Source organism: Oreochromis niloticus, linkage group LG14, assembly GCF_001858045.2.
Source record: "Oreochromis niloticus isolate F11D_XX linkage group LG14, O_niloticus_UMD_NMBU, whole genome shotgun sequence".
NCBI lineage: Eukaryota > Metazoa > Chordata > Actinopteri > Cichliformes > Cichlidae > Oreochromis > Oreochromis niloticus.
Window position 1 is genome coordinate 11775429 of NC_031979.2, and position 16437 is coordinate 11791865.

A 16437-nucleotide genomic window follows, 5' to 3' on the forward strand; every position below is an offset into this window, starting at 1 on the left:
GAGTGATTTTATTTATTGAAGGGTGTCCGCCCCCAGTCTTCAGTTGTATGATTGAAGTAAAAGCATGTGCAAGAACACTGCAAATGCACTGTGGGTCCTTGTGATGAGCTAATTAAATGGCAGAAGAAGGAGCTTGATATTACTCTTAGCACAGCAGCTGAGCAAACCATCGTGCCGCAGTGAGAGGAGCGAAACGGTGAACTTTTCATGTAACACCGTGGCCGTGTTTCTTGTGCATCTTCCTCTTTATCTGTTCCTTTTTTTTTTAAATACAACATCCGCCTCTGCATATGCGTTGCCTAATAAAGTATGAATGATGGAGGAAGGTGTATGTGAGAGATAGAGACACACAATGTGTAAACAGCGCTTGTGCTCCTACTTTCTTTCCTCTTTTTTGTTTTGTTCTTGTGTTGTTTTTCATACAGCTGTATTGACTGTTTGCCCTTATAACCATCCATCCATCCTCGGAGTCTTAATGAGGCCTCTGGCCTAGCCAGCAACATTATGTGCATGTGTGTGTCAGAGGAAACGGCTGCATGTGCACAACTGCATGTCTCAGTGGCATCCCTGTATTGTCTTCCACCCGCCTCCGCAGCAGGAGGAGACGTATAAGCAGCATGACGGCCGGCAACCTCCCCCTGTGTGTGCGTTTTCTGCATATGTGTCACACTGCCACCCCCACAGCAACCCGGCCCACCGGGGCTGATAGCCTGGCGATGACTCATCACCACCCCACCCCCTCTTCAACTCCTCGCCATCGCTTGCTGTCTCTTCTATCCTCCCCTTACTCTCCTCCTCAATTTCTGCTCTTCTCTGCCCTGTTTCTCCTCTTTCCTTACCCCCCTCTTTTCTCCCTGTCATCTATCCTTTGATCTTCTCCTCATCCAGACTTCTTTTTTTTTTCTTTGAGCCTCCTCTGTGCGTCGCTCTTTTCCCCATCCTCCTTCCCCTCTTCTCCATCTCTGCTCTTCTTCCTTTGCTGCTCTTACCTCCACTCTTCTCATTTTCTCCTTCTTCTTAATCTCACCCATTTGTTCTCCTTCATTTGTTCCCATCCTGTCCTGGTCTGCTCCCAGCTCACTCATTTATCACTTGTTTTTGCTTTTTTCTTCTCTTAACGACACTTACTATCTTTTTCTCCCCTTTCTGTCGCTGTTTCTTTCCATGTCCTATCCTCTGGCTAACCTTTCCAGTTAAGTCCCCCCCACTGTAACCTTACCGTAGATCCTAATTGAAATGAGTAACAGGCTCCCACACCAGTGACTTGTTGGCTCAGTCTGGCTCCTGAAGGCTAAGATGTATTATCCTTTTTGCTCATCCACCCCCTGAGTGATGGGGCCTCTCCTATGACTCTCCCAGCACACTGAAACAACAAGTGACACACAGGCACAGAGAGATGTACACACACCTAGATAACATTAGTATTAAAGGTTTGGCAGAGCATAATATGTGACCTTTTTTGTTCATGTAACCTCCCAGCGTGATGTGTTTTGCTCATGGAGCCAACTGGGGCGTCATGATTTATGATGAGAATGTGATGCTTCCTTTATCTTTCTCTCTTTCCCCCACTTATCTCGTGAATCTTGCTGAAAATGCAACCACCGGGATCATCTTTAATAATTTAAGCCTGATTTAGATTCTTGTCCTGCTTTAAACATGGTTTCCTCTTTTCTATTTATAAGAAAATAAATGTTTAAGTTCAATATCTTGATGTTGACTGGTTGCCCCCTGCTGGTTTTTCTGAGTTCTACAACTGTAGTTAAAAAAAATTAAAATCAAATCTTCCCGTCTTATTTAATCACCGCCACCTCCACAAATCTGTTCAAATATATTTCTGTTTATGAACACAATAACCTATTTATAATATTAAACCTAGAAACACAACCTAGTGGAGCCGTCCACTGGACAGAAACCTGTACAAATAAATATTACTTAAATATTACTGGCTATATTACTTGACATTTCTTTTGTTTGGTATTTATTCATTTTGTTTGTTTATTGATGCACTACCCCCCCCCCCCCCAAAAAAAAGTATAATAAAAATAAAGTTTAAAATTTGATTAGCAGTCCCATTGAGGGTTATGGGGATGGATTTAGTTCTCCAAAACACTCCAACTGGAAGTAGAGTATGTGCAATAGCAGAAGATTAAAAAATAGCACTGCTCAGTCTTTTTCTTTCTTTCTTCGTATTGTATGTAAAAAGTAAGCGGTGCAATAATAGGGAACGTGGATGAAAACTAACTGGGTTGTCCAGTCTTTCTCGACGGTCACATGACGGTCTTACGGAAATTCTTCGACAGTCAAAATATCCGCATTAAGGCAGAAAGGACAAAGGTGTAGCCTTCAAAGTAAAACAAAAAGTCGACTAAACTCCCCGCGGGTGTGTTTATTTTGAAAGGAAAGCATTTCCTTCACTTGCATGTAACCGCGGATGCATGCGCGTAGCCGCTGCTGCGCTTCAACAGTGAGAAAAAAATAAAGTGTTATTCGCTCTTCGGCGTCGCAGTTGTGTCTTCTAATCCCACCTCGAAGGCAAACCCACTCCCAGCGTGTCTCAGTGACACGGACGCTGAAGACTGGAAAGGGTGAGTGGATAACAGGAATTTAAAAACTATTTTTTTTCCCTCCAGCACAAGAGAAACTTTCCCCGAGCCGCTGGTGAGAGGAGAAACGTGAACTCAGCGCTTTTAAACGCACTCACTGTGAGGGGGTCCGCACTAAAAAAATGTTGCTGAGGTTATTTTTAGGCGCAGACTGTTAGCTCTGAATTTATTACTCAGCGACGCATGAAACTATTCTTTTTTCCAATGTGCTTCAGCGACTGTGTCCACTTCTGCTTTTAGCAGTAGACTAATTGATGAAGAAGAGTTTGATTGGATTAATGTGAACTCTTTATCGGTTTTCCCAGACTGCTCTATTTTTTCTCTGGTAAAAGCGGACTTGCCTACGATGGGACTGTTTATCCCCAGTGGAATTCATTATTTCTAATCTGGGCTCCATTACATGGATGGTTTTAAGATTAAATCAGTTGTTTATAGATGGAGTAACTGGTTCCTAGCTTGAGAAGAAGGAAGCATCTATAGAAATTCTCAGAGCTGTGTATCTAATGGAGCAGGTGGATTTTTGTGACAGGTGATCATGCAGGCTTTAGTACAGCAGACCCCCCACGCCAAAAAACAAAAAGCAGCGAGGTAGTTGCGGAAGATTTCTTAAACAGCTTATTTCTGCTTTTTTTTTTTCTCCCACAAACGGACAAGAGTCACCTTATGAACAGAAGTTCATAAGGTGTGATCAATAGTGAAACTGTAAACGTGTTGGCAAATAAGTTATTAAGAACTACGACGTATGCTTTTCCTGTTCCTTTGAAATAATTTCCCTTTTGATACAAATGTGCTCCGTGTGATTTACAGTGAAAGGTTAATAACATTTGCCTGTGGGTTTATGGCTTTAAAATAGATTGCATTTTTGCATGACTGATTTGATCAGTAGACCCTTAAAGTTGGTGAATACAAATTTGTAAGTAGTTTTTTTTTCTTTCTTCTTTTTGTTTTGCTTTTTTCTCGCTGAGGAAGAAGTTCTTCAGCCATGAAAAACGATGTTCCCCTTCGTTGTGGTTCACTAGATATGATTATGCTGCAGAAGCCTCCTAATTGCAAAACTCTGTCAAGTAAATAAAAGTCAGTCGTTTTTATCGCTGCCATATCAAAGATTGAGCAAGGCACTTCGTCTTACCATGGAAAGCGGATACCGATTTATCGCTCTGAAGGGCAAGCCAAAAAAATCCACCCATTAAATGTCATTTTTTGCAGACTGGCAAAAATCGCTATCACACAGTATTATGGCCCTACTGACCTTATTTGTCCTGCAGTGAAATGGAAATGGGAAATGACTAAGTATGTGGCTGTCTGCCTTTGGTTTTCATGTGCATGCTGAGAGTCACATACTGTAATATTAAAAGATGCATATCAAGTTGCAAATACACATCTGTCTGTCACTATAAAATGTGCGTTCTATCATACGACGGGCAGTCTGGAATAAGCCAAGGCTTGCAAATCATAGTCAGAAGTTTTAACTTAGAAAGATTTCTAAAGAAATCTTTCTAAGTTATCTTTGGCACTGATGTCATGTTTGAGATGCAGTCTCGCTTAATATCCGTCATCGTCTTTCTTTATCCCACTTGTGTCATCGACTTTTGTGTCTTTTTTTTCTCCTCTTTGTCTCACTCGCACACATGATTGTTTGCTTCTGAATAAGCCTGAAACGAGGTGAGAGGACACTGACCTTAGCAGACAACTGAGCGCTTCATATTTTAAGGTTTTAATGAAGTTTGAAAGTGTACAACAAACAGCTGTCTACACCGGACTGAAATTAGAAATCTGCAGTGTTAAAAGAATCCCATCCCTCTAATTTCAGTCAAATTTTGGCACTGAAAACAGCGCTGGGAGTCTGCTTTAGTCGAAGGAGCTGCTTGAATAAATGAGGTAGGCGGGCAAATTCCCATTGACTGACTTGCTGTGAATTACCTGCACTTTCCTCACATGGACACAAACAGCCATCATGCAGTGTTTTTTTTGTTTGTTTTTTTTATCAGAAGGCTGCTTAAAAATTATGGATTCATGTGTGGTTTGATTTAAACGAAGGTTAGCCTAATAGCATCAGGAGACTCCTCTTCTTTTTAACTAAAAATAAATCCTATCAGCTTAACTTTGTTTCACTTTTTATTTTTCATCCGATCATCTGAGATCTTTATAAACCTTAACAGTGAACACTGGGTTGGGTTGTTGGGTTATTTTGCTCTGAGATGCATCATTATGTTGTCCATAGTGTAGTGACTGCCTGACGAGCAAAAGTTCCCCAGTCCTTGACTGGGAGGAGGCGCAAATCCCTGGGAGGGGAGCTTCAACTGTGCCAGTTCAAATATGTAGATCCCTCTGCTGTAATGACCCCTTGTAAACAAGGGAGCAGTCGAAAGAAGGTTTAGTTTAGTCTTTTTACATCTCAGTTGTACGACCCATTGTGAAAGAAATAAAGTCAAGGCCACAACTAATGCAAGAAATTCTGAGTCCATCAGGGCCTCCAATTATAGAGCCGTAAGATGAGATGTTTCCGGAAATCTTTCACATTTCGAAGGTTTTTTTTGGGGTGGGGTGGGCGGTTGCACCTCATGAGGTAGAGCAGGTCCTCTATTAATCCAAAGGTTGGTGGTTCAAGTCCTGGCTGTCTCCAGCCTAGGTATCCTTATACTTAAGATATGCTGAACCTCAGGTTGCTCACCGATGTATTTAGTCCCAGAGGAAATTTTTCAGATAATTTCCTCAGGGATTAATAACGTGTTCCGATTCTGATGATTGATTCTGATTCATCAGAGTACAAATGTGTGTGAATGTTAGATAGAAAGCACTTAGATATAGAAAAACGTGCTTGTGTAAAGAGGTGTAATTGGGTGTTTGAACCATGTTGTATAAAGTGCTCTGAGTGCTCAAGCAGAAAATTGCTATATAAGAACCAGTCCATTTACTATTTACCATTTTGGACAGGCCTTAAGCATTTGGCTAAACGTGGCTGGGTCGAGTCTACACATTGCGCAGTTATCATCTTTTCCTGTTGTCAAACAGTGCGTGTGATTTTTACATAGTGGCAGCCCGTGTCTGACACACACTGATGATTTAATTTTGATTGTGTTTTACTTCAGATATCCCTCCCCAGTTGTCTATAGGGTTTACATTACTTCATATGAAATGACATTAAAATATAGTTATTTATCAGAGGTTTGTGACTTTGGTGCAATTCTTAGGTTAAATGTAATAGTTTGGTTAGGTTGGGTTGCCGTGGGAAACCTTCTGAAATGTTGCAGCCCTGGGAGTAAGGGGTAAGTGTGTGTGTGCACACATAAGGTTATTCACTAGAGGACATTGTTAAGATGCATTGCTGTGCTGGCTGCACTGAGTCACTATTCAGTCCTAATTGAAAGTGGGCTGAAAGCAGCAGTGTGTCTGGTGATGGGTATCTGACTCATGTCTCTTGTATATGCTGTGTTTTTCAGCAGCTCCTATAAGGACGATATCCGTCTAAAACTCTGGAGATTAAATGAAGAGTTAATTCAGTGCAAATCGTTAAAAGCTGGTATATTGAGCAGCAGCAGTTACATCTGAGTTACATCTCAGTGTAGATCGTAGGGACTTTAAAAAAAGTAATCTTGGCCTGTTCTCCACAGACTTGCTTTTCAGTCCTAATTTAGGAAACAAGGGAAGAGGGAGAGAGAGAAGGAAACTATGAGCCCCAAAGGACATCGACCAGCATCTAATGGATGATGTTGCAGTTACTCTTGTATAATATGTTTCTTATTAGTTTTTGTTTTTAGTACACCAAATTGGACACATGTTCTAAATTTGTCAAACACATCATGAACATTTCTGTACTGATGTACATGATACTGTGGATAACAGTAATGATACTTTGCATTAAGACCTTTTTCCATACACATTATCAGTAGAAAGGAATACAAGTTCTTAAGTTGTACTGATTGTACTGGTTTTGTAGACAAAGGAATATGATATTTGGATTGTATGTCGATCTGATCTTGACTAGTGCGATGATAACAGCTGATCTATTCAACAATCTATTTAATTCAGTCCTCTGCTGGCTAAGCCAAAAGTCATCAGTAGTTATTAACAGGTAATCTGATCTTGCATTGAGAAAACTAACAGTAATAGGCCATTGGTCTGGAGGTATTTCAGAGTAACAGCACCAGCACCTTTATTTTAATCTTTGCGCTACTGTAGTTTGTGGCTTTACTGTGGTCAACTGGCTCAACTGAAGCGTTCAGATGACTTTTTTTTTTTTTTGACAGCTCTGTGGCACTGTGTCGTAGGTTCTAACAGTTGTATCGCTTATTGGGAGTTTTCATTGCACTCACTGTGGCATAACGTCTGTTGATCAACTCCATTGATAGAATTTCACTTCACCTCTTTCTTGTCAGTTTCAGTCCACATGCGATACAAATGTGTGTGTTTGTGTGTGTGTGGAGTTGTATTAACAGTAAGACCGAAAGCAGAAAAAGGAGAAACTGGGAGAACTTTAGTAGTGATTTTAAGCTGAAATGAGACTAGAGCAAAAAAATATGATAAACTGAAAATATTTGATGTTGACCTGTATGCCTCGGTGAGGAATGTAGCTCATTCATTAAATGCTGGTATCAGATCTGTGCTCAACCTCTGCAGGCACCCTAAGACAAGGCACTGCTAACTTAACAAAAGTAGGAATAATTGGATTGGTGCATTCTTACTAGTTGTATCAACTGATGTTATCCATTTGGAGGGATAGCTCCTCCCTACCATGTAATCCCCACATGTGCCTTTGAAATAAAGTGACGGTTAAGGGCTGTTAAGGTATGCGTTGGTTGGGCTGTTTGGCTGTAAGTCAGCAGAGTTGCTAATGCTCCTGCCAGGACCAGCTGTCCCGCTACCAGATGTTTGGGGTTGGCCTGTATCTTTGGGTTTAGAAGAATTTCCACTTGTTGGAAAGCTTTTGTTGTTGGCAGGTTTAGGAAGTGTCAGCTTGACCCCGTCGTCTCTTCTCTCTGTTCCTCCTATGCTACTCCGCCCACCCCTTCAGGATAACACCAACAGTTACACAGGAGAGGGACTTTTGGTAAATTCAGGATTTTTTTAAATGTATTTTTTGGTAAGTTCTTCAAATGCCAACTCTGTTAATAGTCTACAGCATTATTAGAAAACATTTCCTTTTCACCCCTGAGAGAAATGGCATAAAAGAAATTGTGACTTGTGTAACACCAAGTAGTGGTTTAAGAGTGATAATTTAGATTGTTTACAAATTAGGGATGTATTACAACCACCAGTGGGTAGAAATAACATTACTTCATAGTATGCCACATATCAGGTCATCATAATCTGGCATCTTTTGCACCTTAAAAAACTGCTTAACATTATTCATAACACAACCATTGCCTGTATGTCAGATATACATTTATGTATATGTTTGCATAGAGTTTTTCTTCCAAATTATGGGGATATAATCTGTTGTGTTTGCATATGTCCACGTAAATAGTTGAAAATTTACAACATGGCCATATTGCAGGGGTCCGTGTGTTAATGTGATGGTATTGCTGATTACATCATTGTTTGCTTTTGACCAGCAGTCATTTTGAATATCTGCCAAATATACTGATATTTATCAGTGTCACTATTTAAAATATTGAGTTTGTTCAAAAAGTCTGTGTCAAGTCCAAGTTTATTTCTATAGCACATTTTAAAAAGCCTCAAAGTGCCGTACAAGTTATACAAAATATACACCTAAATGTAACAACGCTGAATCAACAATAAATGCACACTAAAACTGAAAAGAAGCAAATAAGACTGCGTTTGCATGATAAAAGTTAGAATCTCTGCTCAACTAGACCTGAAAGCAAGAGAGCGGGCAGCTCTTATGTAAAGAGGTAAGTTGTTCCAAAAATTAGAGCCTTTTCAGGGATGGCTCCTATCGCCTCTGCTTTTAAGCCTGGATCTTGTCCAAGGGGAGCTGGTTCATAGACATCAGTTCTCTGGTAGAATTGTAGGGTTTCAAAAGTTCTGTAAAGTAAGTGGGTGCCAAACCACTGAGATGCTTAAAAACAAGCAATAGAATTGAACTGGATCCTGAAATTGACTGAAAGCCAGTGCAAGAAGGCCAGTATAGGTGTAAGGTCATCACAACGTTTCTTTCCGGTCAAATCTCAAGCTGCTGCTCCGAAACTTGCAAGTAGGCCTCAAAGGCATGCTGGGTTATGCTTCTCAAGTAATGTCTTCTGTACAGGCAGCAGGGCTGGAGTAAAGCTGTAAAAAAGCTATGTGTTTCTGTGGTTTAACCAAGCCTATAGATTACACTCGCAGTAGCAAGTGGCAAAAATATGTGTGGCAGTTCATTTGAATTGTAATTGTAAGCAGGTGTTTGTGTTCATCATCACTTAAATGCAGATTTAACACGTAGACATTTCAGTGTAAAACTCACTTCTTGTTCTTTTCTAATGGGGTGAGGTCACGTGTTGCACTGTGGAACTGTACAACTTTGCAAGTGCAGTTATCAGCCGGTCAAATGTTGCTCTTTTAAATGCTTTAGCACTGCCACTCGCTGATCAAAATTGATTATGAAAAGAGCTCCTTCTGTTGTTCTACATCAAAATGAAGGAGAAGACGATTGTAAGTAATCGTCCCTATTGTTTATGAATAAAGTTAAATACATTCAGCAAGCCTGGACGGTACTAATGGCTAATCGAGCTTGATTAGCTTGCTTTGTGATTTATTAGTTGCTCTTGGTTTGATGATCACGCCAGCAAAGATCACGCATGTAAAATGTTGAAGCAAACTGTAAAGTCAAAAAAAGCTGAGCTGTGATGAAGCAGGCAATGAGAAGACAAGTTTAGACTATATTTATTTTGAATACATTTGCAATGAAATGAAAAATGTGGCCCAGGCTAGAAATGTGGACGACTAGTCAACTAAACATCTAACGGTTGCTGTCCCATGCTAATCAAATCTTGAAATAATAGTGGGTTAAACATCTTATTCTTATTTTAGTGATGCACGGTTTAGAGATATTACAACATCCCCAGTCACTGTCTGTGGCTGCAGCCTCGACAGACGTCAGCAACATTTAAAACACGATCTGAGTAATGAGGATTAATTAAGCTCCTAGGATCACGTGTAGTATTTGGGGGATTTCTGTCTTTTAGACTAGGTCTCTGGTCTAACTTTATTTTCTCTTATTTAAATGACTAGCAGATTAGTCTCCAGGCACAGTGAATGCATTTCTAGTCCATTTCTAGCTGGTGAATGTAGTGGTGGATACAGCATGGTTTATGCTATATCTAGACTGTGTTCTTACACATTCAGCAGTATGAGCATGTAAGTGAAATATTTAGTCTTCGAATTAGAACAAAGACTGTCTTCGCTTTTTAAAACTAGCAGAAGACGTGCAATATAAACAGCTTGTTTCTTAGTTTAGGACCAGTGAAGTGTTAAGAGACAACACAGCAGTTGTTGTGGCTTTTTAAAAACCACATGACTCAGTGTGACAACTGGCCATACAATGGTAGTCTTTGCATTTTCTTTTTTAAACTGTGTGGCATACTGTACGCAGCCCTGCCACACTGTTTATGCGGTGTGTGTACAAGTACAGCAGAGGGATGGTAATGTGTTTTATGTGTCGACAACATTATTGCTGAGAGGCATTTAAATTCTTTTAATAAGCGATCAAGTTTAGTAGACATGGCTTTGTCTCATAAATCACTATTATATACTTAAAAAGTGCAGATTCAGACAGTAGATGAGGGTAAATTTGATGCCAGCCAGCACTGTGATGAGTGCAGACAGTGGAGCACCCTGGGTATCTCTGTGTGTTGGATTAAGGGTGAAATTGAGGTGCCCCTCACACACAGACGCCAACCTACACACAATATCATTAGGTGAGCACTCGTTTTAGAGTGTGTGAACAGGCTCAAACAGTGGGCCTTGACCATGCTTTTCCTTCCTGCTTGTCAGTATGTGCGTGTACTCGCCTAGGCAACAAAATGCCCCATTGTGGAGAGTACAGAGACCCTGTTATTGGCAGCTCTCTGAGTGGGAGGGAGGGGGAGATGAACGGAGAGACAGATGAATTGAATTCAAATTGCTGACTGGAAACTGGAAAAAAAAGAGATAAATAAAAAGGAGAGGCACAGAGCATAGGAAAAAGGAAGTCGGGGGTGATAATCAACCTGAATTTGCAGAATTAAGGAGGAACCTGATATTTTCTGCATTCACGCACACTCTTTGTCAGTCTTTTCAGCAGTTAAAATGAAACATTAGCAGTTTTGTGAATATTCTGTTTTAGTGTCAAATTAAAAGCTCACAGTCAGGTTCATCTTTCTGAATCTAATACAGCATTAGGTTCAGGTTTTGTTTAGACTAGTGAATTAATGAGCATTTGAACAGTTGTACCCAATAAAGTGACAGGTGAGTGTAAGTTGAATAGCAATCTAATTGAAGAGGCAGACAGGTTTAGAACAGCTGACAAAGTAATGCTTTTTATGTTGAGATGCACAAACTGATATCAGCTGACGTAAGCTAAGTGTTTCATGATGTGGTGCATGGGCACAATACTCAAGATGACATATTTAAACAGTAATGTTTCACTTATCTTCTTTAAATGTGCTGTTACCTTTTTCACGTCTTGATTAGTGCAACAGAGCCGCTGTTGAGGGGCAACAAATGTTTATCGAGTTAAACAGGCAAAGCTGTGAATGATAGTGTTAAGCTTAACTGCAGTGTTCATGTTTACCGCTTATTGTGGTTTTCCCCGCAGACACCCATGCAGACGCCCAAACGCAGCCAATCATGGGCTTCTCTGCAACAAAGTGCTGATTTAAGATGGTGAAAGATGCTAACACTTGCTGCTCACTGTTAGACACTTTTCGCTCAGTTTGCTGAGTGACGCCTTAGTGAAGGGGCTGAAGACCAATCAGACTGTATTTCATTGGGCTGTTACTGAGTTCCTCAATTCAAAAATGGGAAGCATTTTGATTGGAGAGAAGACAGCAAGATTCACACCGTCTGTACGCTGTGCTCGGAGTTGTTAGAGGAAACTTTGGACAGGAAATGAAATGCATCACATTGGCAGCTGGTACACTGTCTTTTATCATACTGAGCTTGTGACTATGACTTCACTCAACCTTAACAGCTCTCATGTCTAATCATCAAACCGAATCAGGTTTATGAAATGCTTTAAATATTTTCTCTTTTGCATGTTCTGTTGCTAGTCAGTGAGCTAAAGTGTCCGTGTGATAATGAAGATTTCGCTTAGGTGTGTATCTTTAAATTTTAAACTTATCAGTAAAAAAACCCAAAAAACTAAACTGTTTCTATCAAAGGAAAACTCATAACCATCTTGACATGATGTTACATCTTCTGATGGCCTTCACTAATTATTGATGGATTAGATGTTAATGAGCGAACCCTCCCTTTAGTTTAAACTCAATTACACATCTGTTAAGTTTTGCAACTGGACGTTGCACAACTGTGAAAAAAATCTGTCCACAGTTTGACTGCCCACCAATATACCCACAACAGCCCATGTGGTCATGTAGGTAATAGAAATTCTAGTTTGGTGTAGTCCTACTCTGTTCGTTTTCTGATATCCACCGTGTGATACTTACATGCAAACTCGTGACGAGGAAAAGTTCTTACCATAAATATATAATTTGCGCAAGACAAATGTTTTTAGTCTTATTAAACACATTTTCTTGTTTTGTGAGATTTGGAGAATAAAGTATTAAGTTTTTTTTTTTTTCTTTTTGAATAGTATATTTTCAGTCAGGCATGGTTATGTTCTTTTGTTTTTGAGCTGAACAGAAAAGAGGTTAAACTCATCCACGCATATTTTATTTTCTCTTGTGATTGTATCAAGTGAAATATAGTTTTGTGTGTAACGGTGTGTGGAGGAAAGACTCTGTTTGCGGCTCTTAATGGGAAACCGACAGCTTCCCCTGTGGTCACAAGTAAGAGGCAGAAAGATAAAAGGCGGAGCGACTGCAGAAGGTTTTTGACTATTGATTTAGAAAAGCTTGTACCTTCCCACGTTATAGAACAGTCAAGAATAACTATTGGAAATATTTTTACGCTCACTGAAGTTGTGCATCGGTGTAGTCTTTATCGAGCTATTGATTGTGGTTGTTATGCGTTTGCCCCATGTGAGTGCTGCTAGCTGACACCTACTGTTATTTGAGGCCTGACATTTTTAACCGATTTGCGTAGAAGCTGTTCTTGGACATTTTGAATACAGACACAAAGTTCCATATCTCTATTATCATAAAACTCATCCTCAAAACTAGTTGATTTATTTCAAGATAAGTGAGTTTTACTTTACTCCAAAACATTAGGGTTAGTGTTTAGGCCTCGGGTCATCGCCGGTGATAAACTTACGGTAATACCTTGATGACGGTGCTGTGAGGAATTTTAGTGGTTTGCAGGAAGCTGAACATGACTGAAAGGCTTGCGGAGAATTTAGAGACATGCTTTCTGTGCCAATACTCATTGTGCCACTTACACTTCCTCCCATAGTAGTCTGTTGCGATAGTGCAACAAAACTAGTGTAGAAACTTACAAAAAAAAATGTTTAGGTAGAGGAATGCAGACTTAAACGGCAGTGTCTTCTACTTTGTGTTCAACCTTTTTATATACACACACATGTCAATGGACTAATGTGACACCACTTATCAGAATGACTGAACTACTATTGAATTTTACTGTTGTGGCGACTCAACTTCCTCTTCTACCTGGGAAAGAAACATCCACCACATGTTGCATATAACTTTGCTACAGTTGTTTAGACACTTAATAAAAATAGCAACTTCTTGAATTATGGTTATGATTGCACTATTCATTACTGATCATGATTTATCTTTAGAAGCACACATATTAATGCAGGCTGACATATTTCTCGAGACAGGATTTGCAAAGGAAGAGAATGTGTTTTGTGGGGGGGGTGTTGTTTTGTTTTGTTTTGTTTTGTTGTTTTCTTAAATTGGACCGTGTTCATACTTGCATGACACACACAGACAAACTAAAATAACACAGACCACAAACTAAAACAGGAAATCATTAAAAAAGTCATTGCTTTGGAGAGTTTTTCTTTAATTTTTGCTTGTTCCTTGATGGGATGCATTGACATGTCTCCTTGTTCTGTCTCTTCTGCAGGTTGTGTAACCATGATCTGACGCATTAAGGTCTGCATTTTCTCCGTGGACTCTCATGAGCAGCACATACAAACACATCAGCCATGTCTCAGTCTGAATCCTGTGCCAATGTGGGGGAGTGGCTGGGCGTACTTCGCCTGGAGCAGTATTGCGATGCATTTCAGAGTGCCGGATATGCAACATTACAACAGTGTCGCAGCCTCACACCAGAGCAACTGGAATGCATTGGCATCACCCTGCCAGGTCACCAGAGGCGCATCTTGGCTAGTCTGAACAAAACACATGGGAATCGCGACGCTCACGCCGTCGGACCGTGTGAGAGATCAGAGGAAAAGGGACGAGCTGAATTTCTGGGGGCAGATAGACCACTGCCTGCCACACCACACGAAAAATCTCTCCTTCAGGACAATGTGAAGCAAGATGGAGAGACTATGAGACCTATACCTAGGAAACGAGAGAAACCAGTCCCCAGAGAAAGACAAGTATCCAGATTGCAGGAGAGCAGCGGTGAAGGAGAGAAGCCGGTTCCTGGGAAAAGACAGATGGTACCTAGAAACGCCGAGGAGAAGGAGAAGGATGGAGGGCTAGATGGAGAGAGGAAGAAGCCTGTGCCAAAAGAAAGGACTAAGTTTCGCTCTACTACTCCAGACAACTTGGACCCTAGCCCCCCTCCAGCTTTGGACACCTCTTTGCCTCCTGTTCCCCCCCGAAGCACACCAAACTGCCCTCCACAGCGCTTCACCTTACCCCCTGTTCAAACCTCTGGCTCCCCTAAGCTGGAAAGACTAGAGGTCAGGGCTCCAGCTTTACAATGCCGATCTGTGTCCCCGAGTTCCACATCTGCACCTCCACAACCACCATCCCACCCTCCAGACCTCCCTTCTACCGCAAATAGGCCTCAGACATTAGCCATTCAGCCGAATGCCCAACATCTAACTATCGATGGAGGAAGAAAATCTTCACCTGTTTCTCCCATCCACTCCCCATGCAGTAGAAATATTCCACCTCTTCCTCCAAAGGCAGGAATAGCATCTAAAGGCCCTCCACCAATCCCTCAACGGTTTCCTGTTCAGTCTCCCAGAACTCACAGGTAAGGCTCTTTGAATGCAGATGCCTCATTTTGCAAAAAGAGTTTATTACAGGTAAAAAAAGATGAGCCTAAAAATATGATAAATCCCACAGGCTAGCACTTGCTAGCTGTCTCCCTCACAAACATACACACACATGCTCTCTCTCACCACCATTATCTGTATTACCACTGTTAACTATGTGTTTTGATAAATGATCAAAAACCCTCTCAAATGTTACCAGTGGATTATGGCGCCATCTACAGGCCAAGCTTGAAAAGTGCATCTCTTGTGTACTTTACCATGATGACACGCAAAATGTTACTGGGGACTTTTGAGCACTTCCTGAAAGTATAATTAGACACTTCCTGAAACTGAAGGGTCGCAGCATACTTGACTGGACATAAAGCTCTGTGGCCTTCTGAATACGGAAATACGTCGACAAGGCTTCATCTGAGCAAACTGCAACCCCTGTGTGAAACTGTAGTTTATTTTAAAGTTGCTCTTAACTTACTACTGAGCCCTTTCTGGTTAGCGTTTGTTTTTTTCAAAGGTTCTGTGGTGAGCTTTTCTGCACTTATGAGTTAAAGTTTTGCACAGGGAGTGTTGCTTTGGCAGTTTCTTCATAGTCATGTTTGCAAAAATGTGAATTTCCAATTAATACACTGAAGGCCACACATTTTCCCTAAGCAGCAGAATTTTCAGCTGCTTTCACTGATGATACTTTGGCAGTAATATATTATGTCTCATTTTGTGTAAATCCTTCTGAAATGACACCGGCTGAACAGCTTTTTTCTCCCTTTTTGCTGTATTGCTTTAATGAAAGGAAACCAAAGCTTTGCCTCCAGTACATTTAATAGTATATTTATTATGAGCAATACAAGCATGTTTAAAAAGGAAACTGGCTTTTACAGGGAGGGAGGAAGCCACGATTGAGGGCACATAAGCAGTAAAAAAACTGTGACAGACACGGAGGGGAAAGACAGAGTGAGGATTAAAGGCAGAGAGCACAGCTACACTGTGATGCATTACCAGGAACTACTGTCTGAGTGTTTTTAGCCTTGAATATTCACACACACTCTTGTTGCTGCATTGCCTCCTCCCCCTTTTGGTTAACTAGTTTCCTCCTGCTTTGTGAAGAGTTTGTGTTTGTATCATCATGGAAGAGGAATCCTTTTGAGCATGTCAGGACAGGTAACGTTTATATAAATCATATCTGTACACGGCTCTTCTGTCTATACTTATTTTTAGCATTCACTCTCTCTTTCCCCCGTCGACACTCTTCTTGCTGTGGGTTTCAAAGCAAGCAAGCCTTCCTTTTTCTTTTCTTTATTTTGCTTCATCTTTTCTGCTTTTTTTTTTTTTTTTTTTTTTTTCTCTGCTGTGTTGGTGATGTTAGTGACACTTCTGTTGCACCTACTCCATGAATTTGTTTTACCTTCACCAGAATAAGGCAGGTTATAATTGCAGTGATACTGGATGAGACCCAATAACTTCTCTTGTCCTGGGGCGATAGATATGCTTTGGAAACTAATACTAGTGTTATGTTATCTGTATGTCTTTCAAGAAATCAAGTAAAGCAAGTTTAAGCTGGTATTCTGGAGAGGCATTCATGGCATGTTTAGCTGACATGCAGGTTAGGTG

General features: G+C 40.7%; 1 protein-coding gene across 5 annotated transcripts in view; it reads left to right on the plus strand.

Annotated features, from left to right (window-relative positions):
- Positions 1 to 2432: 2432 nt before the first annotated feature.
- arap1 (ArfGAP with RhoGAP domain, ankyrin repeat and PH domain 1) overlaps positions 2433 to 16437 on the plus strand; it is a 55079-nt gene continuing 41074 nt past the window's right edge. For 3 of the 5 annotated variants that reach the window (XM_013273856.3, XM_013273855.3, XM_013273857.3), the window contains exons 1-2: positions 2433 to 2585; positions 13728 to 14816. In XM_013273856.3, the coding sequence (XP_013129310.1) occupies positions 13810 to 14816 (1007 nt within the window). In that variant the 5' untranslated portion in view covers positions 2433 to 2585; positions 13728 to 13809. Of the gene's footprint in view, positions 2586 to 4413; positions 4482 to 13727; positions 14817 to 15895; positions 15988 to 16437 lie in introns of those variants that run through there. The other 2 variants (XM_019367754.2, XM_019367756.2) reach the window with 2 other exon arrangements.